Source organism: Solenopsis invicta, chromosome 3, assembly GCF_016802725.1.
Source record: "Solenopsis invicta isolate M01_SB chromosome 3, UNIL_Sinv_3.0, whole genome shotgun sequence".
NCBI classification, from domain to species: Eukaryota; Metazoa; Arthropoda; class Insecta; order Hymenoptera; family Formicidae; genus Solenopsis; species Solenopsis invicta.
In genome coordinates, this window is record NC_052666.1 from 23734325 (window position 1) to 23762181 (window position 27857).

General features: G+C 38.6%; 1 protein-coding gene across 4 annotated transcripts; it reads left to right on the plus strand.

The window, feature by feature from the left end:
- Positions 1–26603, plus strand: LOC105201023 (proton channel OtopLc). 4 transcript variants are annotated; one of them, XM_011168857.3, is made up of 10 exons: positions 1–917; positions 5733–6056; positions 8063–8316; positions 16928–17155; positions 18626–18828; positions 19263–19576; positions 20358–20372; positions 20542–20707; positions 20776–21055; positions 21314–26598. In XM_011168857.3, exons 2-10 carry the CDS (start codon positions 5970–5972, stop codon positions 22017–22019), a joined length of 2253 nt encoding a protein of 750 aa, XP_011167159.1. In that variant the 5' UTR covers positions 1–917; positions 5733–5969; the 3' UTR covers positions 22020–26598. The 4 variants fall into 4 exon arrangements, with proteins under 4 accessions (XP_011167159.1, XP_025993772.1, XP_025993773.1 ...); XM_026137987.2 differs by lacking the exon at positions 20358–20372 and having other exon boundaries at positions 21314–22019; XM_026137988.2 differs by lacking the exons at positions 1–917; positions 5733–6056; positions 8063–8316 and adding an exon at positions 12496–12983 and having other exon boundaries at positions 16913–17155; positions 21314–26603.
- The last annotated feature ends 1254 nt before the right edge of the window (positions 26604–27857 follow it).

Sequence of the window (27857 nt, forward strand, 5' to 3'; positions counted from 1 at the left end):
CGACGGAACGTCATCCCGATCCTATCCGTCTGAGTCAGAAGGCGGAGGGGGGGTCCATCCTCTCTCGCCACGGGGCGTGCGCCGGCGATGCAACGACGTCGCTCGGCGCAGCGGCGTGCGACGGGTGGCGGCGTCGTGGCGCGGGCGCTCTCCCATCGCGAAGCCCGGGCCATCGCAGCAGCCCGGCGGCTCTCGCAGGATGTCGATGTCTCGCGCGGCGCGCCCTTCGGGAGGTGCCGAAGTGACTCCGTGCCTCGTATACACGCGCCACGATTGATCGCGCTCCGTCCCCCGTACTCCGAAATTTTGGGGAAAACAACCTTCCCCCCTCATACCGGTCCCGTCCTGTCTCCTTCTCGCTCAACAAGTTTAACAACCCCTTCTTCCTGGAGATTTGTAAAAAAAAAGAAAAGAAAAAAATCCGTCGACAGGCCGGCAACGAGAAAAGAGAGGAAACAAAAAATGAGAAACGCGCGTTTTTCGATTTCATCTCTCCCTCGTGAATGAAAAAAAGGGTGGCGGCGTAAAAAAGCTCGCGGAAAAACGCGCGGCTCGTACGCACTCCGCGAGCCGGTTTCTCTCTCTCAGGTCCGCGTATGCGTGAGAAACGCGTTGGTGCGTGTGTTTACAACCTGTGGGTGGTGCGGTGGCGGCAGCGGCGGCGTTAGGCACCGATTACGGGATATGGATTCGTTGTGGACCCGGGTGGAGGCGGAAGACGGCAGATGACGGGATACACGGCCGAGCCCGGCGAGTGGAGGCGCCGAATGAAAGTGAAAGCGAGGGACTGCTGTTGCTGCTGCACAATGGGCAGTGCGATGTGCGATGAGGGAGGATGCGTCGCCCTCGGGAGAACGACGATGAAGGGTGCTGGGAAGATGAACGCCGGAAGGCGGCGAATGCCTTGAGCTCACCCCGTAAGTGCGTCTCTCTTTCCCTTTCGCCGGCCCTCCTCGAGCGAGCGACGACGAGCGAGAGACGCGCCGGAATCGCGGCGTATTCGGCACCGAAGGGAATAAAGACCATTACATTGAACGCATCTGTAAACTTTCGCTTCGCGTTAAATCAAATACGCGTGCGTTCCGTAATTCGATTTCGTGGTTCGAAATCGCGGGACGCGATGACCCACGTTGTACCACGCTGGGATGGATTTGTCATTAATTCACGCGTAGCTGTCAATTAACTGCGATATATTTTGTGCGAAATTCCAAGGCAACATCGCAAAGATCGATTGGACGTCGAACTATTCTTGAAATAGATGGCCGAAATTTGCAAAAGTATTTTTGGGCGATTTTACTTCTGGAGAAAATATCGTGACCTCAATCGTCTTCGTATATGAGAATTCTTTAACAGCACAAGACATCGTATATGAATATTTTAGATATCGTACGAATATTCGTACAATATCATAATACATATATTTGTACGCTATCGCGATATTCGTGCGATATTATGTGCTGTCAGAGTTAAAAATTGATTAAAATGAAGAGGGCCTTTCACAGAGAGCCAATAGATAATAAAGCTTTGTTATTTGCTCCAATTTACATTAATTGTAATTTAATAATATTTAAATTTGAGAATATTTATGTGAATTTATATAAATGAGATTTTTAAATAAATTTATATATGAATGAGATGAGTTTTCACCGTTCTACAAATATCATGCTTAATATTAAGTAGCTAACATTTTTTTCTTCTGCGTTCCGATGTGACTCGATAGCTCCCGGCCTATCATTTGCCGACGTTTATTTTTCATCCCGTTGCGTGCTTTATTGCGTGCATCTAGCAACGTAGAGACGTATAGTTTAGATAAAACATCGCGAACGCAACATTTTGCCGGCGCAAAAGGCAATGAACTGCTACGCGGCATGGAACGTGGAGTGGAAAATATGCTGCCTTTCGCTGGCACGCGACGGAAAATCGTTGCCGCGGCATTCTGGGAAAAACAACAACTGTAACAGAGAAGCGATAATATTAACACACTGCTAGATATAGAATTTCCGTATCGATTCTTGTGAATGTAATCCTTCCGCCTTCCGTCTTTCGCCTTACCTTCTGCCACACCGACACTGTTACAGTTTCCTTACTTCTTTATAATTGCGTCTTACTTCTGTTGTGACGTCTATACATTATTTTTACACCAAATATAAAAGAACTATCATTATGCATCTTTTCGTTTAATTTTTTTCAATTTGATTTGTTTATAAAAGCATTGTGCTTCGTTAATTAAAATAACAAAAGAAAAAGTATAAATTGCATCAATATGTACATACATTAGCTAAATGTCAAAAAAACATTAAAACAAAGAGAAGAAGATAGAACACGTATTCCTACCGCTTTGGTAGAGGAAAGGAGGGAATTGTAGAATATTATTCTGTTCTTTGACAATAACTCGGTAAATATTAATGCGACACAATTCCAATACCAGTTTATACCAGCCATAGAATTCTACCAATCACCCCATAGGTAGAAGTTCAACGGATATGTAGAATGAATAGTTTAATTTACTGAAGAGGGAAAGAAATTGAAGGAAGCGTTTGTGGAATAACAGGAAGATTGTGGAATACTAATAATTAATTTATATTTTTATTTATACACAAACGCAAATTAATTATCTTTCATAGATTTTACATAAAAAAATGCTACAAAACAAGATTTAACATTTCATAAAATATATTTAAAAAAATTTTTTTTCTTAATCATTTTTTTGGCTTAAAAAGTTTTTTAAATAAAGCTTGAAACTATTTAAAATAATTTTTTTACTTCTAAACATTATATAACGTCTGCAATCACGTTGCAAGAGAGACGCACATGACTATATTCCATGTGCGTTCCATCACAGCCCATATAACATGAATTTATTTGCCAAGTTCATACACTCATTAAATTCTATAGTATTATTTGAAATTCACATTTAAGGCCTGCTAGGTAGACTAAAAAATTAATATTTGACACTTCTCAAAATTACATAGAGTGTAATATATCTGTAAAAATTTCGGCAAAACTGAGATTCAACTTTTATAAAAACACAGCAAATACTAATGATCAGTAATCATCTTACAATGTGTAAATAGACAATAACGAAGTAGTTTTAACGGTTGCTCTTAGAATTTAACGCAAATTATATCACCTCAGATATATTCCACGACAGTCGTCTTTTCTTTAAGGGTTAAATAAAGTTAAAAAAAAAAATAAATTGCAAAATAAATATAATATTAAGTATTTTTAAAATTCTATTTTTAAAAAGATATATAATAAAGTATATAGGCCCTATTCATCCCAACTGCTTTAAATAACGCAAAGCGAAGAGTTGAATCTATTTCCTAAGCGTACAAGAGATCAATAATCTTAATAATTACTATACCCAAGAATAACACGAGAAAGTAATTATATTCGCGTTCGATATATTATTTGGATATTATTCGGCATACGTGTTGCCGCGAAACTATCTGTGTTACTGCGGTCGATCCGCAACATAGGCGTCCGACCCCACGTTTTATTTCGCTGTGCCCAGTGTTTCCCTAATGCGCGCGGGGAGTCATTTTGATGGAGAAATATTCGATGCCACGTATCCCGGCCATAAAACGTTCGACAAACGGGAGGGTCCGTCGTGGAATGACGTTAGGGGCGAGCCTTGAACGGGAAGAATGTTCATTGACGTTAGAGACCCCCGTGTCCAAGGCAAGGAAGCGTTTCATCGACCTGAATCACTCGTACGGGCGACAAATGTCTTCCGAAGGTACAGGGAATATTGTCTTTCCTCACGGCGGGTGAGTGAATAAACCGAGCTGCTTGATACAATTTCGGCAGGTATCTTTTAATCTAGATGCAACTCGATCTCGACATTCGTCGCATTTCGCGCGTATCCCTGTCAATATTCAATTAACAAATGACGCATGCGATAAATGCGCGCGTAAAAGCGAGTCGGCCATTCTTCAATTTCCTCGCTGTCGAAATGCGAGACGCGGCGACGCTTGACAATCGTGAATTACATTAGACTCGCGAAGCGAGTTCGAGTTTCGAGGGCCGTAATGGCCGAAAGCCCGGCAGTAACTTTCACGAGAGTAATTATGCATTCCCCAGGCATAAAGTAGCGTCTTAGCTGAGTATCTTGTTACTCCGTCGACGACAACTCCGAATACAGCGGACCCGCCTGTAAGACTTAGAGACAACATAACTAAGCGCCTAAGCACATAAGTTCGCTTCCCCTAAGATAAACGGCAACTTCGTACGGTACGTTTCGCATCGTATTCTCGCGTCAATGCATTTTAATTAATCCTTGCCGATAAAATCTATGATACAAGGTTTCGCTCCGTCTTCTCCGTGTTTTTTACATCAATAAAATACCCTGTAGGTTTACCATATGGAACGCTTATCGACTACGTAGCCGCTGGGCAATCGTCGCGGTCCATAATTATATTTTACAGTTTCGATTGAAATTATCACCATGCTGCGAACGGGATAATTAATTCGAAGAGAGCCAGATTTAATTTTCAATCTGGCGTAATTAGTTTCCTACAAAGTACAGCCCTACACCTTACGCAATTAAGGGCTTCCAAGATTGCCCGGCAGCAGTCGAAGTTTCTTTGCGTAAAACACGCGATAAGTATCAACGAAAGTACATTAAGAAATTTAAAAAAAAAAAAGAAGAAAAAACCAAACTCCATAAAACTTTATATATCACCCTGAAGATAAATAATATTTTTTATACTTGTACATATAGTTATTAATTTTTTACAGTGTTTACTGTTATCTATATAAAATTATCTAAAATATCTAATCAAAATAGTTTGAAAATAATAATTGACATTAATTCGGGACAAATTGTTCTTGTTTTGAAACTATTGTTTTAAAATAGTTTGATTGTGCAATGCACATTTTATTTTTAATGAAAAAAATATATTTTTAAAACCAGAACAACTAAATTATTTCTCACACTTTTGTCAGTACTTTCGTTGAATTAAAAAATTATGTATTTAAATTAAACAAATAATTTATTTAAACAAAAGCTGATAACGTCAAAATCAAATCCTTAAAATTAAATAAATCTTTGTTTTCTTCAAAGACATCTTCATTTCAATTTAAAAAATTCAATTTGAAGAAATGATTTCATCAATTGAAACAATCTCTGCGTATTCAGTTCAAACATTTATGTATTTAAGTTATTTAAATACCTGAAAAATTTGGTCAAGTTAAACAGCTCTTTTCTCACTGTTTAAAATACATAATGAGTGAAAAGTATTAATAATTTTGCCAACCAAGGAATAAGAAAAAGTTGGAAAAAATGCAGGATTAAAACCCAAAATTTTATAAACGTCATGTATCACTTAAGTAATATTTATTTACAAAGTTATATAACAATTTTTTAAGTAAAATCAGCTTCACAGTGATACATGCACTCTTAAGCGAAGAGTCTTAAAGAGCAATTTTCAGCAACTACCCCGGAGATATTCTTCGACGACTAATAATCGGGATAAGCGTCGAAATGAAAATCATAACTTCCCGACGTGTGCGTCTCGCGCGATCGTCTTTCTTGCGAAGGGGTAAAGGCTGCGCCGTTGATATCCAGGATTGTCGTTGGGACACGAGGGCCACGTGCGTACGCCGACTCTTTCACGAGGAATTTTTCGCATCACGCAGTCGAGAACGCAGCCTCTCTCTTCCTCTCGCGCGAAAGGGCAGGTGGAGGCGGCGGCGCGGTGTAGCGATCTCTCAAGGGCCGATTCTTTCAGGCTGCAAACCCGGTGGATTGCGTGTGCAAGGGCCCACCCTCTTTAGAATTCCCCGTCCGTAGAGGAGCGAAGAGCTCGTGTCGAAGACAAAGACGAGGGGGTCGGCGCGCGAAAGGGGGTGCGAAAGGAGCGCGGAGAGGCGCAAGGGAGAGTCGAGAGACTCTCCGAGAGATAGAGAGGTACGGTTAAGCCCGAGGGTAGGTGAAGAAGCGAGAGGGAGATAAGGAGATAAGGAAGATGGGCGAGAGCTCGCCGGATCTCAGCCTCCGGCTACGCCAGGGCAGCTCCGACTCCAGGGACTCCTTCTACATGGACTTCGCACAGGTACGCTGGAGGGAAGATGAGGCATCTCTTGTAGATTAAAAATCATCTGTCTTGAGTCTGAACCAGGGGTAATTACCCGGAAAGATTTCGAATGGCACGGCGCGGCGCAAATTATGGAATTGCTTACGAGATCCTTGACTCGCCATTTCACTTACGATGGGTTATTATAAAAAGGATATAATTGAATTCACGAATTTTTTTTCCCTTTTTATTTTCAAATACATTTTCAAAATTCGCGATGATTACTTTTGTAGGATTGCAAAGCTTAATTTTGACATAGTAAAATGAACATAAAAGTATTGTAAAAATGATATTAAAACGTCTACGTATGAAAATTCGATAATTGGTCTTTAAATTCCCGTCAATTGAAAGAGACGGAAAATAATTTCTGGAACACGGGAATGTCGGAGCTTGATAAATTTTGGTTACAAGTCATATCCGGGATATTCTCAGATCCACATTTGACTATTCTGTTTAAAATCGGATTAAAGCGCACCGATATGTCAATAACTGAAATACCGCATCAATAAAGTCACATGCCCCGAAAGACAAATTCAATATTCTCGTAAATATACTCGAATGTAGGACACTTGTAAAATTGGCTGTTCTGTGGGAATGGCTACATCAAGTATTCTATTCGATTAAACGTTTTATCAAATGTTTATTCCGCTCATGCGCGCGCGCAGTCAGTTTACTTGAACGAGCCAGTTTAGCAAATGTATCGAGTGATTTTTTGTATTTGCTTCAGTCACTTGCAAGTTAACGCAGTCCAAAAATCGGGGAAAGATGGGTTTCTTTCCTGACGATAACATTTTCTGGACAAATCACAACATTAACATTTCATGTGACGTTCATCGAACGCAGCGCTATTGATTTGTCGATATTAGAAGAGAAATAAGCTTTTTTTAGCAAAACGAATTAGTATCCTCTTTCGTAATGTGAAACGTAAGACCGAAAAATGCGAAAAATTTTTCTTACATTATACACATGTCGTTCTAATAACACTTGTTATTTTTTTTCAGTAATACATAAAATGAGAAAACTTTTTACTAATTTTACTAAATAATTGGTTGTGACCTATACGGGAAATAGTTCAATATTCTATGATTATTTTGATGAGCATAAGACAGTTTTTAAAATCAGCTATGCACATACCTATAAGTAAATTTATAAAGTATACTTGTCAAGTCAATTCGAAACGTGTATATCATGTTTGCGATAACTGTGTATTATGTCACCTAGATGCTCCGATAGACTTGCACAAGCGTGCTTGTATAAACGTACGTATTTGCAGCCTAAAAGTAATTATGTGAAATATATACCAAATTGCATTTCAACTGAAATTAAAAATCCAATAATAAGAAAAGCATTTGTTTTATAAAAACAGATCTTTAAAGAAAATAAATGTGAATAGAGTTATTTGTTAAGTACAAATTTGTAATTGTTTTCATTATTGGTAGCATTATTAATATTAATTAATAATGTTGAGCGTTTATGAATATATATAAGAGCAATTAAAGACCAATTATTTATGTATGTTTCAACATAATTACTTTTACTAGCATGTACGCATTAATTAGTGTAATATACACTCAATAACTAACAAAAATGACAGCTCAGACAGGCAATTTTTTGAATTAATTATTACGTTCAGAACTTTAGCTTATATTAGTTATAATTACTTTTGTTCGTAACGCAAACTTCTGATTAGCCTGAATTGAGTCTGCCATTACAGTAGTTACACAGTCACTTTATTTGAAAAAGCTAGTTTAGCAGATATATCGAGTGATTTTTCGTATTTGCTTCAGTCACTTGCAAGTTAAACAACGCAGTTAAAAAATTCTGGGAAAGATGGGTTTCTTCCCTGACAATAAAATTTTCTGGACAAATAACAACATTAACAAACATGCATACTTACGCATACATACCTAAATTTATGTGGCTTAAGGATTTTAAATTGCATAAAATCAGAACGACACACCAATTACGATGATCCTATCCAACAGGGTATCGATTCTGATATCGAAGAAGTGACGCGGCCAGGTGACAATAATTCTGATCCCATGCTGGAAAATCATCTGGAGGAAAATGGGAACGATTTTCCACTGATTGAGGACATTACGACAATCCCCGAGGAGGCCTCGGAAGAATTAAGGGAGGAAGAGGAGGCGGCCGCGTTGGAGGCCGCGCTTCGAACGCCAGACGGTGGCACGATTAGCACGGAAATCGAGAAGCCATCGACCACGACGCTCGCGCAGGAGTGAGTACTTTGCCCCCCTGCTATCAACACACCCCATAATATACGCCACTCGAGACATACCTCGCTGATTTTCCCTCGTTGCTAATTTTCGCGGTCGTTGACGATTCACGCACGCCACGTGAATTGGCTACTTGACTAAAAAATTACGAAACAGTTGGTAAGTAAAGAAAAAAAGTATAGAAAAATATTCTTTTTTTTTAAAGCGTAAATTTTTAATTGCAAACTTTTAATTTTATATATAATTGACACTGATTTAAAATTGTAAAGGGAAAAAAATAATCAAATATAAAAAAAGTGAGCATATGAATTGAGCTGATTATCATGTGCTTTTAAATCTTATGTTATAACTTTTTGTAATAAATGTAGCCAAAAGTATCAAGCATATTTTTTCATATATTTAAATAATATAAATAAAATTCCAGGCAAAGGAAAAAATACAAGTTCCTAATAGTTTTTACTAAGTTTTATGTGGGAACGTTTCGATCTTCGATTAAGTCAGCCTCAGTATTGAATAAAAAATTGCTAGAATAAATAATAAAATAATAGAAAAAATAATACATTAATTTAATCAAAGTCTCTAAGTACTAAATTAAATGAGTGAATATAAAAAGTATGTCCTTAAGGCGATGCTGGAGTAATCAGTTTTACCGATGAATTCAATTCACTCACTGATTTACGAAACATCACAGACCTGTATATACTATATTGAGATCTCACGTATACATATACACAATTTGTTAGGCATTTTATTTTCCTAAATTAGGCTTCACTTAATTCTAACGATTCAACATTATTTATTCATTTATTCTACAGCTGGCTCTGCTTTTATTTCGCATAAATAACCTGCACAACGTTTCCACAAAATAAATGTGTTCATGAATTGATGGTTTTGGTCGCCATATTAAAGTAAAAGTCAATAAGAAAATCTGTAATTAAAATTCCTGCTTTTTTTAGATCAAAATCATACATTGGCATGAGTATTTCAATTCTGTAAAAGAAATTACATTTCTGTAAAACCAATACGAAGTATAACTTGTTTAACAAACTTGTTTAACATGTTATTTTTGCTGATAATACAGACGACTCCAGCATTGTCTTAAGAAACAAGCATTTCGCCGTCGATTCGACCGTTTTGTATCGATTGTTACCGCTTTGTATGCATCACCGCAACGTAAATTGCAACCTCCCCTAAAGAGCCGGCGTTTCTCCACGTCTCTTCATTGGAGTGACCAACGCCGGCGGTCCCGGCGGGCAGCATTAATCACCGTCTGCGATTAACGCGCATTTCCCTCGGTTTCCAGGGTACGTGACCCTGCACTCCGTACATTGCCGGCAATTAAACTTGATCGTGAAAAATGCCTCGACGATTTCGCGGCGACATGCCGATTTCCTCCGCGCAATCAATCTCACGTCCGTTTAACGTGAATTTTTTAGATTTTTGACAAGGGAACTGTGTTGACGCCAATTCTTTCCTGTACATTTGCTGTCATTGATATTATAACGTAATAGTTACAAGCATTGTTTAAAAATATCTATATAATATTATTATAATGTTTTCGCGCGATACTTAAAATTATTATTCGTATACATAATTTCAAATAAACGAGAATTCATCTCTTTTAAGTATTTAAAAAGACAAATTTAAATTAATTTCTTAAGTTAAATGTTGTCATTTTGTTATTTTGAACGGTGTGCCGCAATTTATTATTTTAACACGTAATATGCGATTAAAAAACAATTACATTTGATCAACCCATTTATATGTTAAATTCTTTAGTTTCAAAGTATGCAGTATTAATGTATGTATCTAGTAAATGATAAAAAATAAATGAAAAATGAATTTTTATGCACAGAAGAATTAAAATATAAAACAATGAAGTGTATATGAATCAAATTTAATACATCTCTTCAATTATCGCAATTCCTTTGTTTTAATTAAGAACTCTGTCATATCTTTAAGTATTACCAAAAATTTTTAAATTTCATAAATTGTTTTATTATTACATTATTGTGTAAAATTTGTGCGCCATTCTCTTATTGGCTTAAAAAATAATTACTTTTTGTTTGTCCTTGATTCTTATGTGAAATTGCGTTTTAGTACTTATTTGCAAATTTAATAAGAAAATAGTATTACGAATTTAATCAAATTTTGTATACATGTGCTAATAAACTCTCTAATAAATATTTCTGCAAAAGTTCACTTAGATCCACTTATTTGTTTAAAATTTATTTATCTAAAACTGCATCTCATTTTCATTGCAATTTCAATTTTATCAATTTGTAAATAATATTGTACAGTCCTTAAAGTATCCTTAAATTAACGATAGATTAAGTAGAAGCAGCGGCTGCCTTTAAAATGATTTAAAAATAGTTCAAAATTGGGCACAGTTCGACATTATAGATTTAACAATGTACTTGTCATCTGGTCATTGTTGCAACCGAAAGAAAAAACTGCGTGCGGCTTTCTATGCGATATCTCATACAGTAATGCTTTTGTTCGTGCATTGGCTTTTACGCGTTGTCCGCCGCGACGCCGGCCGCGACGTCTCCAATGGAGCCGATTTACCGGATAGAATGCCAAGTCCCTCTCGAATTCCGGCATACGGGAGCGTCTGGTTTGCGCGCGTATTCGGTCCATCCGCGGAACTCGATTACTTCCGCCGGATATCGAACGTGAATTCGCGTACACGCGGGGCGACCATTGGCGTCAGAGTTAATATTGACCTGTCACTCGGTTATGGTTTACGCTCGATCACCGTCTTCCCTCTCGCTTCCGGTTCGATCTTCAGAGGCCTCCTAACCACCCTTTCACCTCCCCCAGGCTACTCCGCTGTGTCGGAACTCTCCGAATCCTCTTCTCCAATCTATCAGAAAAGCAGCTTATTCTGTCGATTTACATGCAGATTCAATCAACGTAGACATGTACTCAAGACGACATTTCGCATTTTGATAGCGGAAGAAATTTACATCGTAATATATCTTGCGAATTTCTAAGGATATTAAGATGCGTACATATATATTGATCGAAATGGTAAGATTGAATAAAAATAAGAAACATTTCAATTCTACTGCTAAGAAGAAGGATTTACTTACGGTTAAAAAAGACTATTTTTTTGATAATATTGAAAATATTTAGTGACGGTTTGATAACCGATTAGTCACTATTATTTGTTTGTTATTAATATAATTAATAAACATTTGGTTATATTAATCAAATATTTATATGAAATTATTTTGCCAAAGCTTAATTATTATTATCAAAATATTTCTCTTTTAGTGTAGATCTTGCACACTAATTGTAAGAAGTGCCACAGAACTAGGTTTTATGACCACTTTTGAATATATTTTATTTGAAAAAAAAAAATAATAATAATTTTTTAAAATAATGTCTTTGCTGTTAGTAAGTATTATCCACTGTGAAATTGTAAAGTTACAAGAGTGATTCTACGGCTCGTGATGCAAATGGCTCACGATCATTTTACGACTTCTCTCAACACATGATATAATTTTATATGCCAAATTCATAAAAAATTCAGCTTTTATGAAAATGCAATGAACACTAATGACCAGTAATCATTCTACCATGTCTAAATAGACTCTAATAAAATAATTTTAACGGTTGCTCTTAGAATTTAATGCGAATTATACATGATACATGGTATTTCATTACCCTACACATATGGGGGATAAAAAATTTTTTGGTCATATTAGAAGTGTCGCACGTTGAAAAATTTATATCCGACAATTTTCCGACGAAAAAGCCCTCCCCCCTTCCCCCCTCTTTCACTCTCGTCAAATTTGTCGTCTTGATGGGAAAATGGTAGACTCGGTGGGGCGGGAAAGTGCCGTCAGATATTTTCCAGTAAATATACGAGGGCCGCCGATCTCAGGAGGCAGACGGAATAAAAGTCGAAGTGAATATTAGAATACAGTATTTTAACGTATTTTAGATATGACATTTATCGTGTAATTTTTTGAAAAATCTCGTAAAATATAAAAACAATTTATTTAGGAAAAATGGCATTATTAATTTATCCTACTTCTAGAATTCAATTTTTTCAACAATAAATCTGTAAAGAATTTTCTTCATTTTCTGACTCAACTTACTTCTTCACTTACACTCTCTCTCTCTTTCTCATCTTCTTTTCAATTTTGTATTGCTAACCATTCTAATATTTTATATATTCGCAACTCTTTGCTCTGTATCTAATACACATTGTCTTGTTACATTTTTCTTTTCTTTTTTCTCCAAATTCTCGTGTTGATCTGTGTTTTCCGAACCCTTTTTCGCTTCGAATTCCCGGCACGTAGCCAAGACAAACCGATCAGCTGGCGCGCTGGCGATGTAACGGCGTGTTACGCCGCTGCAAATTTGATACAACGCTAACGAGCTCGCTATCAAACGGTCGCATATCCAAGCAGGGACAGAGAGAAATGATATACGCAGAGAGAAGGAACGATAGATACAATGGTCAGGGAGCCGGTCTGCTCCGGTTAGGGCCTCAGTTTGTGATGCGGGGTCCGCGAGTGCCGTGTCACGAGCCGGAGGGCCGTGATAGTGTCATCCGTTGGTGAGGGCCGTTTATGAGGGCCAACGTACCACCGAGACGATCGAGGAAGGTGCGAGTCAAGGTCACGGGTATGCTCATCAAGGAGACGTCACTCAGGTATTAGGATTTCACTACGCTGCCACTCGATATCTGTCGCGTCTAAGGGCGCAGAGGTGTTCCTCCGAAATTTTATCTACATGCACGTTGATGTGTATAATTTAACGGGATTTATATTAAACGTTAATGTCGTAGACATTTTGAAGTAGAAATTACGTTGTACAAATACGCCGATTATATTTTCATTTCATAACGAAAAAGACGGGGAGGCTGGATAAAACGGGAAGGAAGTGAAAGATATGCGAGGGATACCAGATGACGGACAGTGACATGACAAGTGATAGAATCGATGTTCTTTGTCGAAAGAAATCTCGGATGCGTAATTCCCGTCGTAATATGCGGAAAATGATGGAAAAGAGAGTGAGCTGGAATTTCCCAAGCACACAAAGTTCAAAGGGACTGGCGCGAGGAGCCTTCCCCCCCCCCCAAGTTTCTGAATAAAAGATGTACTTTGACAATGGCTGCGCGGCAATTGAATTCAAATGAAATGCCGGCGACGCCTTTTGCGAAAGGTGAAGAATTCCTCAGAAAAATCGTGCCAGGAAGCGTCAGATCATATACGCGATAACGTGTGACAAATTGCAACTCGTTTTTCGTGTGAGAATATTCGGAACACGCTTCCATTCGGCGAGTATACGCGAACATGGAAATGCGAATTTTCAGCGAACAACGGCTTAAAAAAAGAAAATGTGGGAATAACGAATGCATCACGATCGTTTCTTCACTCTCCTCCAGAGTTTCTCAGAAACCTCAGAAACGGACGCAGTCAGTTGAATTAAATTTAATAAAAGTAAATGACGTTAAGCTGCACCACAGGACATTGATCACAATTCAGGCGAACTTCACCGTCCTCTCTAAGCAAATTAAAATAGCAAAGGAACCAGGTCAGCGTTGTGTCAAAGTCCTCCGAGAAGAATTTTAATAATGTAATAAACCTGGCCGAGAAAAGTTGCGAAAAAAAAGGGAGAAGATGCCGAGGGGAGACGCCGATGGGCGGAAGATAGCGTAAGGGCGGCGGAAGGCTCCCGACCAAAGGATGGGCGATGTACTGGCTTTTCAAGCCCTTCGCAACGAGGGACGGCACTCGACCACTGAATCAACCCTCTCAGTTCCCTCTTGTCCTACCCGTTTTTTCCCTCGGCCAATGACACCCTCTCTCGCTCCAATGCTCCACAACGCTACGTGATTATTTCAAAAAGCTTGGAGGCGAGCACATACACGAGCCCCTGCTTTCCTTCTATCGCTGCCCTTGTATCACGCCGAAGCCACATTGCTGCGAAATATTTGTTACGCCGTTCCGCGTGCAGCTTGTAAAAAATGGACCGGAGTTCTTCCCTTTTCAACTCCCAACATATCGGGGCTAGGTCAACTGTACGTTGGATCGTTTATCTTCTAAAATATGTGGAGCAACGCTGAATCTCGTGAAACCCGTCGGAAACGTCAAAGCGCGCCATTCTTGTGATAATGGTTGCGACGGTGAACAAACCGACTCACTTCGCGTATATTTTAACGTCACTTTGATTAAAATATAGTGAAATTGATGATGGCTGAGTTAAGGTAATATAGCAGCGAATATTGAGAAATATGATCTAAGAAAGAACGCAAGAAAATACTTTTGTACCAATAGTATCTAGAGTCGGCTAGAATAATTGTGCAGGCTTTTTTACAAAAACCAAATAAATTTCAAAAATTTTTTTAAAAAAAACTTCTACTTGTGAAGCATTAACTTTTTCCACTTTTTATTTACAAAATTTTGCAAATTATTACTGACAAAAATATTCTTTTATATACTTGTTCGTATAAATATTTTTTCTCTGGACATGTAATAAGTATAAAAACAAAGTTTTAAAATTAATATTTTACGAAAGCTTATTTAAGAAGAAAAAGGTTAACAACTTTTCTCGATTTTTTTGTGTAGTTCTTACGGAAATTTTATATTGAATACTTATAAATTTATGTTTCTCGTTTTATACTTGATTCTTGCCTGAACAAAATAAAATTGTTCATGATATGCCTCTACTGATAGATACAATTTGACGCACACATATAACTCAGTTTTAAAAAATTGAATTTGTTTGGTTTTTATAAAAAATTTTACAATTTTTTTTATTATATGTGTCCCCCTATCAGGTTTTATTAAAAAATAATATTATTAAAATAATATTTTTTAAAAATAATACGGAATTTCCTAAAATAAAATATATTGCCAGATATTTCTTTTACGATTCGACGAATATATTAAACGTTACTTCAGATAAATTCTATTATTTGCACGAATTCTTATTTAGGTTTGCGAAATAAAAATTGCACCCGCGTACAAAGAGCAAGAAAAAGCTCGTTTTACGTATCAGATCAACTGGATCGGCTATGACTATTATTAGATAAATGACCCGTGTTAGAAAGTCAACGCTATGTCATTTAATGATACTCACAAAGCCATCAGCACTAGTCGGTCTCTTCCTGCAGCCAGTGTCAATGTAATGTGTCAAACATTATGGCACCGCGTTGACCTTAAATCAGGCGGGCGCGTGGATTTATATAAAAATCACGAAGTGCATTCGCACGTGTCTCTATCTTTTAGCATATGTCTCAATCTTTTCACGGTTATATCCATTTCTCTTTTTATACCTATACGTTTCTTAAAGCTATATACATAGCAGCAGTTAATACAAGTTAATTATGGATGATTAATTACACGCGACTAATTAAAAGGGGTTTTCCAACAAGTTACACAGAGGCCACAGTGTAACACTGTGTCCAACACGGAGTGTACCGACAGTGACACAGTGTTACACTGCTTGACACGACAAAAAGCTAAGTTTCAGCGTGTAATGCACATCAGTACTACCAACATTAAAGAAAATTGATTGATAGCCACGTCTGATAGATCCATGAAACTAACCAAGTATGAAAATTTATTGTATTACAGCGATAAAATTAGCGCATCGCGTATTATCACGGCGAGCCAGTAGAAGGATACTTGTATTAAATTACTGAAATCTAGTGCAAAAACTGTCAACTTTGAAAGATTGGTCTATCCTAGTAGATAAATCTATAGATGCGCCAAATACTTGTAAAAATAAGAATGAAAGACTATAATGCACTCTTGTGTTACACTATGAAATTAAATTGCGTTCCAAGTACTTTACACGGTATAACACAGTGTAACGCAGTGTGTCTTAGCTGGAAAACGGCCAAAAGGAATAAAATATAATCATGAAAAGGTATGGATGCAGAATTAATGTTATAATAAATGAATTCGCTGTCACAAGAATAAAAGCCCGTTAAAAAAATAATTGAGGCCTATATGGAGCTTATTAAGCAAGTAATTAATTAACTAAAATTGCTAATGGGAATTAGTGGTTGGCTAAAGGCGTGGTCGCGAGGCTGCTCATAATTTCCATGACGTAAAATCCATAAAAAATAGACAATAACGTTTCGATATATAAATATTATACTTGAAAGTGGATAAATTTATTTTTATTTCAATTCAAAATACGCTTGCTGCACAAAATAAGTTGTATCCTTAAATTTACACCTCTCAAACATTTTAGAACACTTATGCTCATGTCATAATCAGTACTAAATATAATTATTTAATTTTCCTCAATTCAACTTTGGCAGTTACTGCTTCTATCTTTAGATATTTTTTATATTTTGAAAGTGATAGTTGTCGTGTGAAAACACTGGACAAAAAACGATTTAAAAATCCGAAGATTCGTGATACGAAAATTCTTATATATTACAAGTATCGTAGAAATAAATCGGACATTTGGCACGAGATATCGTTATCCTAACGAATTAATAACGTTCGTAGAACATGAACGGGGAACGCCATAATTTCGCGCTAAGCAAAACAGAAAAAAATAACACTCCAATAGATATTAATAGATACGAGAGGCATACTAATAGATATGATATAATAATAGATATGTTCTATATAGTTGGCCAGGACTGCCGGTCGCGCTACCGTCACCAGCCTCACCATCTGCTGTAATCGTCTCGCCGGAAACGTTGTCTAGACACAGCAGCAGCTCACCTTCTCGCGTTCACCGGCCACCCCAGTTCGCGTTGGCCCTACCATGCTCCTCACAACCGATTCCGGCGGTCTGCTATCCGGCGCCGACCTTCCTCGAGGTCACCGACGAGCGGAAGTGGAAGAACCTTGGCTGGTGAGTAGCGGATCGAACATTTCTCCATCGAGGTTGACGTACCGTCTCTCCCGATCAATTCGAGCCTTTTCCTAATCGAAGCTGATTTCCAGCGTTACACGCAGTTATTAATCAGAATTATTTATGTAATTATTTATACAACAAAGGAGCAGTCGACAATCTCGTGTAACCGCATACGCGTGCAATGATTTTGTGTGCAGCTACGCAATTTGGGACCATTAATATTAATTGAATTACTACACCCATAAATTTACAGTTTATTAATTATGTCGGCGGATTTACGGTATTACTCGCTGCAATTACGCAAAGCGACAGAACGATTTCAAACTGCAATTGCAACGTTACGTATTCATAGAATTGTTGATTCGACGGAACGTCTATATTATTTTGCATAATACAATCGCGCGACAAACTTCGCGAAGTTGAAACGAGTTTCTTTAACTTTTCCCGCGGTTCGATTTTGTTCCTTTACCGTGCACTTCTCCAAGATACGCAATGTTACAATTCGCCTTCGTTCCCCAATTCATCGCGTAGGGGAATGCCGCGCCGGTCGCGCCACGGAAAATTTCACATGATCCTCCAGGTTATCCTGACCGACGTCTGTACCGCAATTACCGGTACTTTATGAATCAAACACACGCGTACAGGCGACCACGCGATTACTCGTAATTGAGCCAATTCTTACGGGGGTGGATGTATTTGCGGCCAATGGTACCTCCGCTGTAATGTTACACGATGACGGGACATCGAGCTAACGATCCATCATTCGCGCGCAGCCTGCCCTCAATCTCCCGTTTTCAATGATTCCTTCGAGAAAAGATGTTATTATCTGGGCCAGGGCCGAGAAGGAGAATTTAACCGCACGCAGATTTTGTATTGGAAAAAAAATCATGGCGACTCTGTCAATTCTCTCTGCCGAAATTAATAAAATTAATTAAATAACACAATAAAAAAGCCACTGCGAGTAACTGTGCATAAAGTATACATATCTATTAACAAAATATTATAAACGTTTAGACCGCAATGTTGGTCAGTGCAATAAGAAAACAAAAAGGAAAATAATTAGTCTTTTATTGGCTTTTTTGTGTTATTTAATTTATTCTTAGCGCCTTATTTGTTTCGTTCTTTTTTTTAATCAAATTAATTGTTGCGGCAGTAAATGAGATACGTCCGGATTTGCATGTTTAAAGGGAATAATTATTAGTCCATTCGGCGCGATTCGCTAATTTCAATCCTTTGCCGACAAAGGCCGGCGTGGGATTTGTAGACGAGCGGATTTATAAAACACCCTCCCTTTCGTTGCATTTCGAATGGAGATCCGTTCGGCAAGTGCGGTAACTGAAGAGGAATGCGCGCGTGATTCCTCAAAGTACGGCCGGAGATGGATCTATTTCCTCGAGCGAGAATTTAATCCGCGCGCGACGCGGATCCGCGTTCCGTGCAGCTTCAATTTCCGTTTCTCTGCTGCAGCGACGCCCTGGCGACCACTTTGAGCGCGCTGTACGGGAAACTTCTGGTTGTGATGGGGATCGCCTTTCCCATGGCGGAAGTAATATCCACGTACATACCGCCGTCTTTCTACGAGGCTTTCTACCTCTACCTCTACTTTGGCAGCATGATCTTCCTCATGTACATGTACACCATGCTGTTCAGCAGCAGCAAGACGAAACCAAGTGAGTCCAAAAACATGTAGTGAAAAATTTACCTCGGTCGTTTTCTCGTCCCTACCTGTCGTAATAAATATTTCCGGCTCCGTAGCAAATATCGATTCGGTTTTTACGAGCGAACTTGTTCCGTACGTGCGTGCCATGGAAGTAGATAAAGCTCGCCCGTGATCAGACCGTCCGCGCCGCTTTGGCAATCGCAGCCTTACATACCGATCAATCTATATTCGCGCGTACGGTGACGCAACGTTAACGTATATCACCGCGATGACCTCGCTTCGTTTCTCGTCGAAATTCCTCTCTCGGCCGGCAGCGATCGCCGAAAGGGGAACGTTCACCGATTTCGAGCGAAATGACGGACGCGGCGCGGCGGTCATTGCCGCGGTAATAATTGATTGCAATTAACCGGTTTCCCATAAATTCCCCGTAAATTCGCGGAGCAGAGAAGCAGAAGGACGTGTGCGATCTGGACTCGTCGAGATCGTCGAGCGGCGCCGGCGGCGACAGCGACGCGCCTGAGACCGGATGCCCTCACGTGAATCCGGTACGTCGGGTCCAGCACTACGGCAGCTTCTATCTGCGAATGGGCGCCGTGGCGTTCGGCATCGGCTCGATGATCTATTCCGGATTGGAATTCGGCCAGTACTTCGAGCTGGAACAGAACACCAAGTGTCACAATATCATGCTGGCCGTCACGCCCGCTACAAGAATGGCCTTCATCTTCATCCAAATGTACTTCATATTCTTGAACAATGAGGTGAGTGGGCGCCTGTGAGCGTGAATGGCGTCTACGCGAGCCGTTCTCACGACTCGCGATCTTTCTCTTAATGACTTAACGACTCTTTTGATCGATTTTAAGTGTAATTTTCTCGCCGAGAGTATCAATCTAGACAGTACTTATCCAAAATCAGCATATAACACGTCTTAAAGATATCTTTAGGATGCTTTATGACACGATAAAAGACGTCTAAACGATGTCTTTAAGAAGTCCCGATTTGTTCCGCCTTATGTTCCGATTTTAGACATGGTGACTAGGAACGTTTATGAAGTTTTCATTGTAACTTATTACCAATATTCAATTATTATCGTTACGACTAATTTCAATTTAAAATCATATGACAACAAAATTTATAAGAAGATTGTACATACTCGTCAGAATTAGAAATTTTACTTTATAAAAGTAAATATATGTATACATATATACGAAGAAAGTTACTTCATTGATTTCTTGAGAATCGCTGCACCTGTTATATCGGAAAACTCCGATGGTGTAACTCGATAGAAAATTCACTGACGGAAGCGTCGAGCTTGCACAAGCTCGTCGTTTACGAGGTTAATGAAACAGAAGGGTGAACAACCCTGTGAGCAATAGTAAAACGTTACTATATAAATGCTCCAGCGCTAGTTATCGATGTAACGTGTACTATTCTTTCTACTTGTAATATTAAGAATTTTCACCAACTTAAACTTTTATTGTCTCGTAAATTTAGAAATATTAATACGACAAATTTCTATTTAAAAAAATTGCTGATGAAAAGGATATGTTCTTTAAGGTAACTTGTCTCCTTCTTCTGTTATTAAAATCACCTATATTTCATATATGTAAAACAAGCAACATCAAAATATACTTAAATAAAAAATATGTTGATGTAAATATATAGATAGATGGATCCAAATTTTATGTTTTTGATAGTTAAATAATAAAATCACCTCATATTCTAGCAAATGAAGGTTTATCGTCATCGCGTCGTTGCACGTTTCGGACTAATGCACATGATCGGCACGAATCTGTCTGTTTGGCTGAACGTTCTCGTGCAGGAAACGAAACACGAGATCCTCACGTTCTACAATCCGGAGAACAACTCCCTCAGAATCTCCCACAGACTAGGTAAAGGCAATTAAACGGATAATCTTCTAATTATAATTCTACGATCTGTCTAATTTTCAAACTTTTAGGTTCGAAAGGAGCTCATCTCGGTGGACACATCCATGCTCATCATGGGGAACAACACGTGCGACTGCCACGCGGTCTCAAGGGACCTCATCACATGTTCGAATGCAGAAGGACGAATATAATGGGATCGTTGGTGCAAGACGCCAGCCCTTTCCTCTTCCCGTGCACAATAGAATATAGCTTGATTTGCGCGGCCATTTTATACGTAATGTGGAAAAACATATCGAAAATCGGATTCACGCTGCCCGCGACGCCACCGCGTCACCACGCACACGCCTACAGGTATAGTGATAATATAATACACTCGCCTACGGCTCTAGTCATAATACACGTCTACCCAGTTGCCGCAACAATACAGAAGCGCGCAAATGACAACCCAGTTTACGAACAAATTCCGCTGACGCACGCGGCTCATCGAAGAGTCGATTGCGAACAATGCTCTAACGCGAAGACACCGCGTAATAAAATGTCACTAGAACTTACGTCACCTAAGCAAACGAATGCACGAACTTCGAATGACGAACTTTCAATTATTCGCAGGAAATCGCCTCATCATTACAGCGTGGATTGCGCCCGCGCGCACAAGGGCCTCTTCGTGGGCATTCTGATTCTAGTGCTGACCATAATCTCCCTCATCCTCTTCTTCGTTCTCATTTCGCGGCCCGAGCTGGTCGGCCTCGCTGTGACCGAGGTGAACATCTGCGAGCTGACGCTCTACGGAATGTCGACCCTGGCGACGTTGATCGGCATGTTCCAAATGCGCAAACTGCGTTACGACGGCGGCAGAAACCTGGAGCTCGACAACATCCTTCTGGTGGCCGCTCAGACCGGCATGTTCATCTACTCGACGTTTACCATCATCGGCGGTCATTTCACCCTGCAGAAGCACACGGTCCTCGTGCTGGTCACCGCTCTGGCCAGCGTCGTCCAGACCACCTGCCAGACCATCTTCATTCTGGACGCGTCGAGGCGCACGGTCGCCACCGCTGAGCAGATACGCAGGAAGCCGGGCAGAGAGATCGTCACGTTCCTGCTGGTGACGAATCTGGCTATGTGGGCGATCAACACGCTGGAAAAGTCACGGGCGGAGTCGCATCCGGTGCAGTTGCACTTCTATGGCCTGTGGGCGTGGACGATCATCACCCACGTCTCGATGCCGCTGGCGATCTTTTACAGGTTCCACAGCACCGTGTGTCTGTGCGAGGTGTGGAAGCGGGCCTACAAGGTGAAACCGACCTACATGTGACGCAAGGGGTCCCGTGAGGTCATATGGAAGACCGGTGGGATCCCGCAGCGAGCCAAGAGTCAACTGTCGAGGCTCGACGTCATCGCGGAGAACGATCCGGCGTATTTCATATGATCAGAAAAAATGAAGTTGAATCACGAAGGAGAAACATCCATCAGGCGATGTTACAGGAAGTAGTTACATTGAAAGACGGGCAGAACTTTTCTAGACGCATCCGATCACGATTAAACCCATTAATACGTACACACGACGACAGATCATACGCAGACAATTTCTATCGATTTCAGGGTAAATTTCGGCTAACGGTATGTAGTAAATAGATTCGGGGTTTCGATAAGGGCGTTTTGATATTACATACGTAATCTGATCACAATTACAGAGGACGTCGGCAGAAAGATACTCATAAAGACTAGTTGTCCCACATAAACAGTAGATTATTTTGTTATTTATCGACGGTCAGTGTTCTAGCTAGCCTTGTACGAATTTATTACGTCGATATAAATGTTGGCGACTTCATAAAATTTACACAGCGCCATTGTGTAAGTCTAACGTCACTTTCTAAAAAAAAAGAAAAAAAAATAGATCACCGTCACGCGCGCCAAAAAATATCACTGTGACTCGCGTTGAAAGAACAATTTCAGCAAATTCCAGAAATGCGTATTGAGAACTTAAAGCTGGTTTATCAAAGCACGATATTATATATAGTCTCCTTGATACCTTCTCGACCACTTTTTAGAGATTTCGACGTAAATAGTCATTCCATTATCCGTCATTGATATTTGTAAATAGCCTCTGATGACTTTACCGCGCTGTAAAAAACCCAAGCAAGACAAAAAATTACGATGACATCAAAAATAACTTACATCAAAATGACTCCAAATTGATTATTAAGAGTCACGATTTCGATCGATCATTTCAACATTATTTCGATAATCAACGTTATCGTAATCTATTGTTCTGCTTGGGGGGACACAAAGAGGGAAGAAATCTTTAAATCACACAAATGAACTTGTTATCAGTAATAGCAGGGTTCATGCGATAAAGGGACATTACGTGTGTATTGATGTCTATCGCTTGCCACTATCATAGCCTTTGCCCTAAGTGATCGCTCTACAGAGCAAAAATCGCAGAACCAGAGTCACTGAACGAGAGAATCGAATTTCATGCGATAAAGAAGGAAGTTCCATCGCGATAGCAGCGAATAGACGATTCCACTGTTATCTCGTATCGATTCCACAATATCGTGCGAATCGATAGAGAAAACAGCATTTATCTGTTACATAAAAGAATCTTGGGAAGTGAAACAATCAATCGTACTTCTCAGACGATCTGTAATCTTCTGATAGTTATATCTACAAATCTTCTCGAAATGGAGTTCATTGATAAATATTGAATCAATACCTCTTGCAAACATTCTAAATTTTTCTCTCTTGTAGATATTAAAACGACGATTTCCTCAATTCAATCGACCAAAAGAAACGTAATCGTGGAGAAATAAGAGTGGCCATTATCCTCTCATACAGCGCAGACGGCTTGCAGCAACGTTGCATATTGCGGTGTAATGTTGCAAAGATATTGCAAATATTTTTTACAATGTTACTTCAATAATGTTACGGCAAAAATATTGTGAAAAATAATGTCCTATGCTTCAACGAACAGTACGCGTTACTGCTACCACATGAAGAGTTCTCCTTCATGCAATTAAAAAAATCACATAAAACAGAATAAAAGGCGCAGTCATTATGATGATACTTTTCACTTACATTTTAATGAAGTGATTTTAATAACATATATTTTGACAGTAAAAATTAATTTAGGGACATATGAAATTCTTGGAAGTTACGTTAAAATGTATTAACATAATGGAAATTGAATTATTATTAAAAACACCGAAACGTGTTGTATTATATTGTAATATTATTGCAGCAATATTAAAAACTGACGTTTTACAATGTCGTAACGTTTTTGCAATCGTGCGATGAAGTGTCACTGCAATCCTTCTATGCTATATGGTTTTGTCATATATTCGATATAACGCTCGCTCAAATATCTTCACACATGATTGCGTAGACGACAAAATATCCATCCGTAGAAGTAGAAAGGGCTAGAATTTTCTTAGAACCAACCTACTCGAAGCCATTCGGCATAGGCCTTCGACCAATACGGGAACAATGAATCTTCTTCGTTCGATAAACTTTTGTATCCATTCCGAGTGAGACGAGCGAGGATTCGAGATAAGTCGAATTTTCTCTCTCAAAAGACTGAAACGAATGTCAGGAGAACGATCAGGGCACTAAGCATAAATTCTGATCCACTGAGTCCTCTACAGCTGTGTGTAACCTGAATAATTGGTGCTCGTATTCCAATGCACTTGGACATTTTCACGGATATCCGTCTTCCACATAGTACAAATTGCAGCTTGAACAACAATTGTCGCGTAGATGCAGATGACTCGAAAGCTAAAATAGCGACGAGAGAAATAGATTACAAGTATGTTCAATAGCAGTAAAATCCGAATAAAATGTTATTTATGGATTTTTGTAATGAATGAAATCATTGACCATTATTGTATGAGACAATTACATAGATTTTAAATCCAATTGACAAACAATTAGAAGTAGTTAATACTGACAATGAAAAAGACCTATTTTTCTCGGTTTTCTATTTAACAAATTCGAAATCGATTCGTACGATCCGCGAACGCCATATTTTCGAGCGCCTTGCATGATGTTTATGTATAATTCAATAAAAAAAAACCATGTAGATATTACCATAAATATTCTAAAAAAAAATTCAAAACAGAGAACCTTAGTCCTTTTATACCTAAAAAGATGAAATACGCACAAGAAGATTTATAAATATAATTTTAGACATATTGTCGTAGAAATTGAGTCGTAAGAACGAAAATAATTAGTACCGTTGTTACGATCGTGACTCGTAATGCACGAATAATTTTATTACCGACGTTGCATTTGTATTATCAAGAGAAACTTATTTTACGGCAGGCTCAGAAAGCTCAGAGTGGTCAGGATCAAATCGATGTACAAGTGTGTATATCGTAATTTTCAAAAGTAGAGCGATAGAGATGAAAAAAAGTGAAGACGTTCGAAGTAGGAATACAGTACAACGGCTGATCATATCATTAAGCCTTAAATCCGTCAAGAAGAGTGCTGTCCGAACTGATAGGAGGTAAAGGGGATCAAGATCGATCGCAATCGACACGCGATCTCGAAACTAGAAGCGACCTACTCGAGTTTCTTTCATGCTCAACAGACGTGATGATTAGAAGATCACAGAAGCAAATGAGAATGAATAAATGACGTGCGTGATCGCGCGAATGTCGCGTGCATGATGCGTGCGTGTGCGTGCGTGCGTGCGTGCATGTGTGTGTGTGTGTGTGTGTGTGTGTGTGTGTGTGTGTGTGTGTGTGTGTGTGTGTGTGTGTGTGTGTGTGTGTGTGTGTGTGTGTGTGTGTGTGTGTGTGTGTGTGTGTGTGTGTGTGTGTGTGTGTGTGTGTTGCGTGCTTGCACATGAAACAAGAGAAAAGGCGAAGAGAAAGGAGGCAAAGTCGAGATTTAACGTAGGCGTTTATGAGTAATATGTGTTTCGTGCTAGAAGCTTTGATATCGATTACCGCCGTTGCAAATTCTAGTTATCTGGTCGATGCAGTCGATCTTTTGTAAGATATAGTTTCTTTAAGATACGGCTGTAAATAAAACAGTGGAGAATATACAATAAAGCGAATTCTCTCGGTGTTTAGCGCTAGTTGTGTCGACATGTTTCTTCCTCTAACATATATATGTATGTGTATATATATATATATATATATATATATATATATATATATATATACATATATACATACATATATACATACATATATATATACATACACATATTTATATATACAAGATATAAATATATTTATTATTACGTTGTTCTATTATATAATATTTATTATAATCTGACATAGGATTTACGCGCGACATGTTACGTTTATTGAGAGTCCCAAGGACTCGTGCCGAGATCCCATGTTCATTATTTTCTTCACTTCTCTCTCGTCTATATCTTTGTCCTAAATAGAGCAGTCAGAGTTGCCGCGTAAGTGATGTGAAAAATGAAGATATCTAAGTAGCAAGACTTCAGACGTAAATAAATATTGCATAATGATTTAGATTCAATCGTTACAGCCTAATTATTTATATATATATATTGACCGCTCTGCGTTTTGAGCTTGAAATGTTGCAAAGAGAAAGAGCCTTTTGCGGTAGATTCGTCCTTTTCAGGTAGACTTCTCTCGTGCACACATTGTTGACGCGTTTACGATCTCGGCACGAATCCTCCTTCCCCTCCCCCTCGTAAAAAGATAAAATCAGGGCGAAATCACGAAGAACGCAATTCGCAATTTGCGAGTGATATAAGAGAAGAGAGAAAACGGAAAAAGTTCTCTTTGCTACATCACGTCTCTGAACTGTACTTTTTCTATGTCCACATAATCTAGTTCCTACGTAATGTTTGTACTCTTATACCCTTTGTACTATTTGTACCTTACGAATTGCAATACACTCGTCCTCAATAACGAAACGGTTCTTTTCATTTTGTCACCATTCACGATCATTCTTCTCGACGAAATAGTAATATTAATCTCCGTTAAGTTAGAAAGTATAGGCAATGTCAAATTGACAAACTGCACTTCTTAATAGAATGAATTACGTTTGTACTCCCGTGACGGAAATGAAACAAGAATTTAAAGGTAGGCAATTCGAGATGCCTAAAAACGGGACTTTCTCCGTAATGATTTGCTTCGTGCCACGATAGGCAGCCATTAACAATGCAACGACGACTGGGAATAATTCAAATAGCAGAGAATCGTGGCCACGAGTTGACCTAGATACCCGCGATTCCGAAGTCGATTCGCGAGCACGTTCGTGATCTCTCTATGTTGAGGGGGGGGCCTTCCTTGGGTCCAAGGTCATCCGGTGACAGACCCTCAAACTGAATCTAATGGAAATGAAGTTGAAGATCATGACTTTCTCTTCGTCGCGCCAATCCATCTCGTAGGAATTAAATTGACATGTCCTTTAAAGGCATATCAATTTAATTAATAGACCTTTCAAAGACTAAATTATGATTTTGTATAATGTGATTGTAATTTTATTGTAATTTTAACTTATCGTGCTTATAACTCCAGCATTTATTTATAATTCTGCTATTTAACACATATTATATTATAATTATAACTTTACAACTTTATAACGTCAGATTAAATATTAGAAATGCACTAGGGACACTTCATGATATTTTCATGGGTACACGCATCCTTAATTAATTTATAGATATTGTCACGTATCACTTTTTAAATTAATAAAGTTCTAGTAATAAGCTATTAAAATTAATTACACTATTAAAATAATAGTGTAATTACGCACTATCTCAAGCGCATGTTATAATCTATTAATATACTTCACAGCATGATAAATACTGTTGAGTTAAAATATACGCACGCGTAGGCAAGGCAATTGTTTCATGTTAAACAAGTCGTTGACGTAACAGAAATGCCCCCTGAGTACTCTGAAGACATAATTAACTAAATTATATAAATGAAAATGTGCTCTTAATTATTCTAGTATCAAGTAAATTTGATCGACTAAAATACCTCGTAATTTACAAGATTAGAGAAATTACTTACTATCAGTTGTAATTAAGTTTTAATTATTTTAATTGTAGCTAATACACTGTTAAAGTGTTCTAAATACACGCTATTTTTAGTATCGTCTTCGTTAAAAATCTTTAAATTCTCATTACTGCCATAATTTTAAAATTGTATTAAATTACTAT

Coding starts and splice junctions, on each gene's coding strand:
- LOC105201023 (XM_011168857.3), top strand. CDS start 5,970: ATGGGCGAGAGCTCGCCGGATCTCAGCCTCCGGCTACGCCAGGGCAGC. Junction 6,057..8,062: donor TCTACATGGACTTCGCACAG/GTACGCTGGAGG, acceptor CCTATCCAACAG/GGTATCGATTCTGATATCGA. Junction 21,056..21,313: donor CACCACGCACACGCCTACAG/GTATAGTGATAA, acceptor AATTATTCGCAG/GAAATCGCCTCATCATTACA.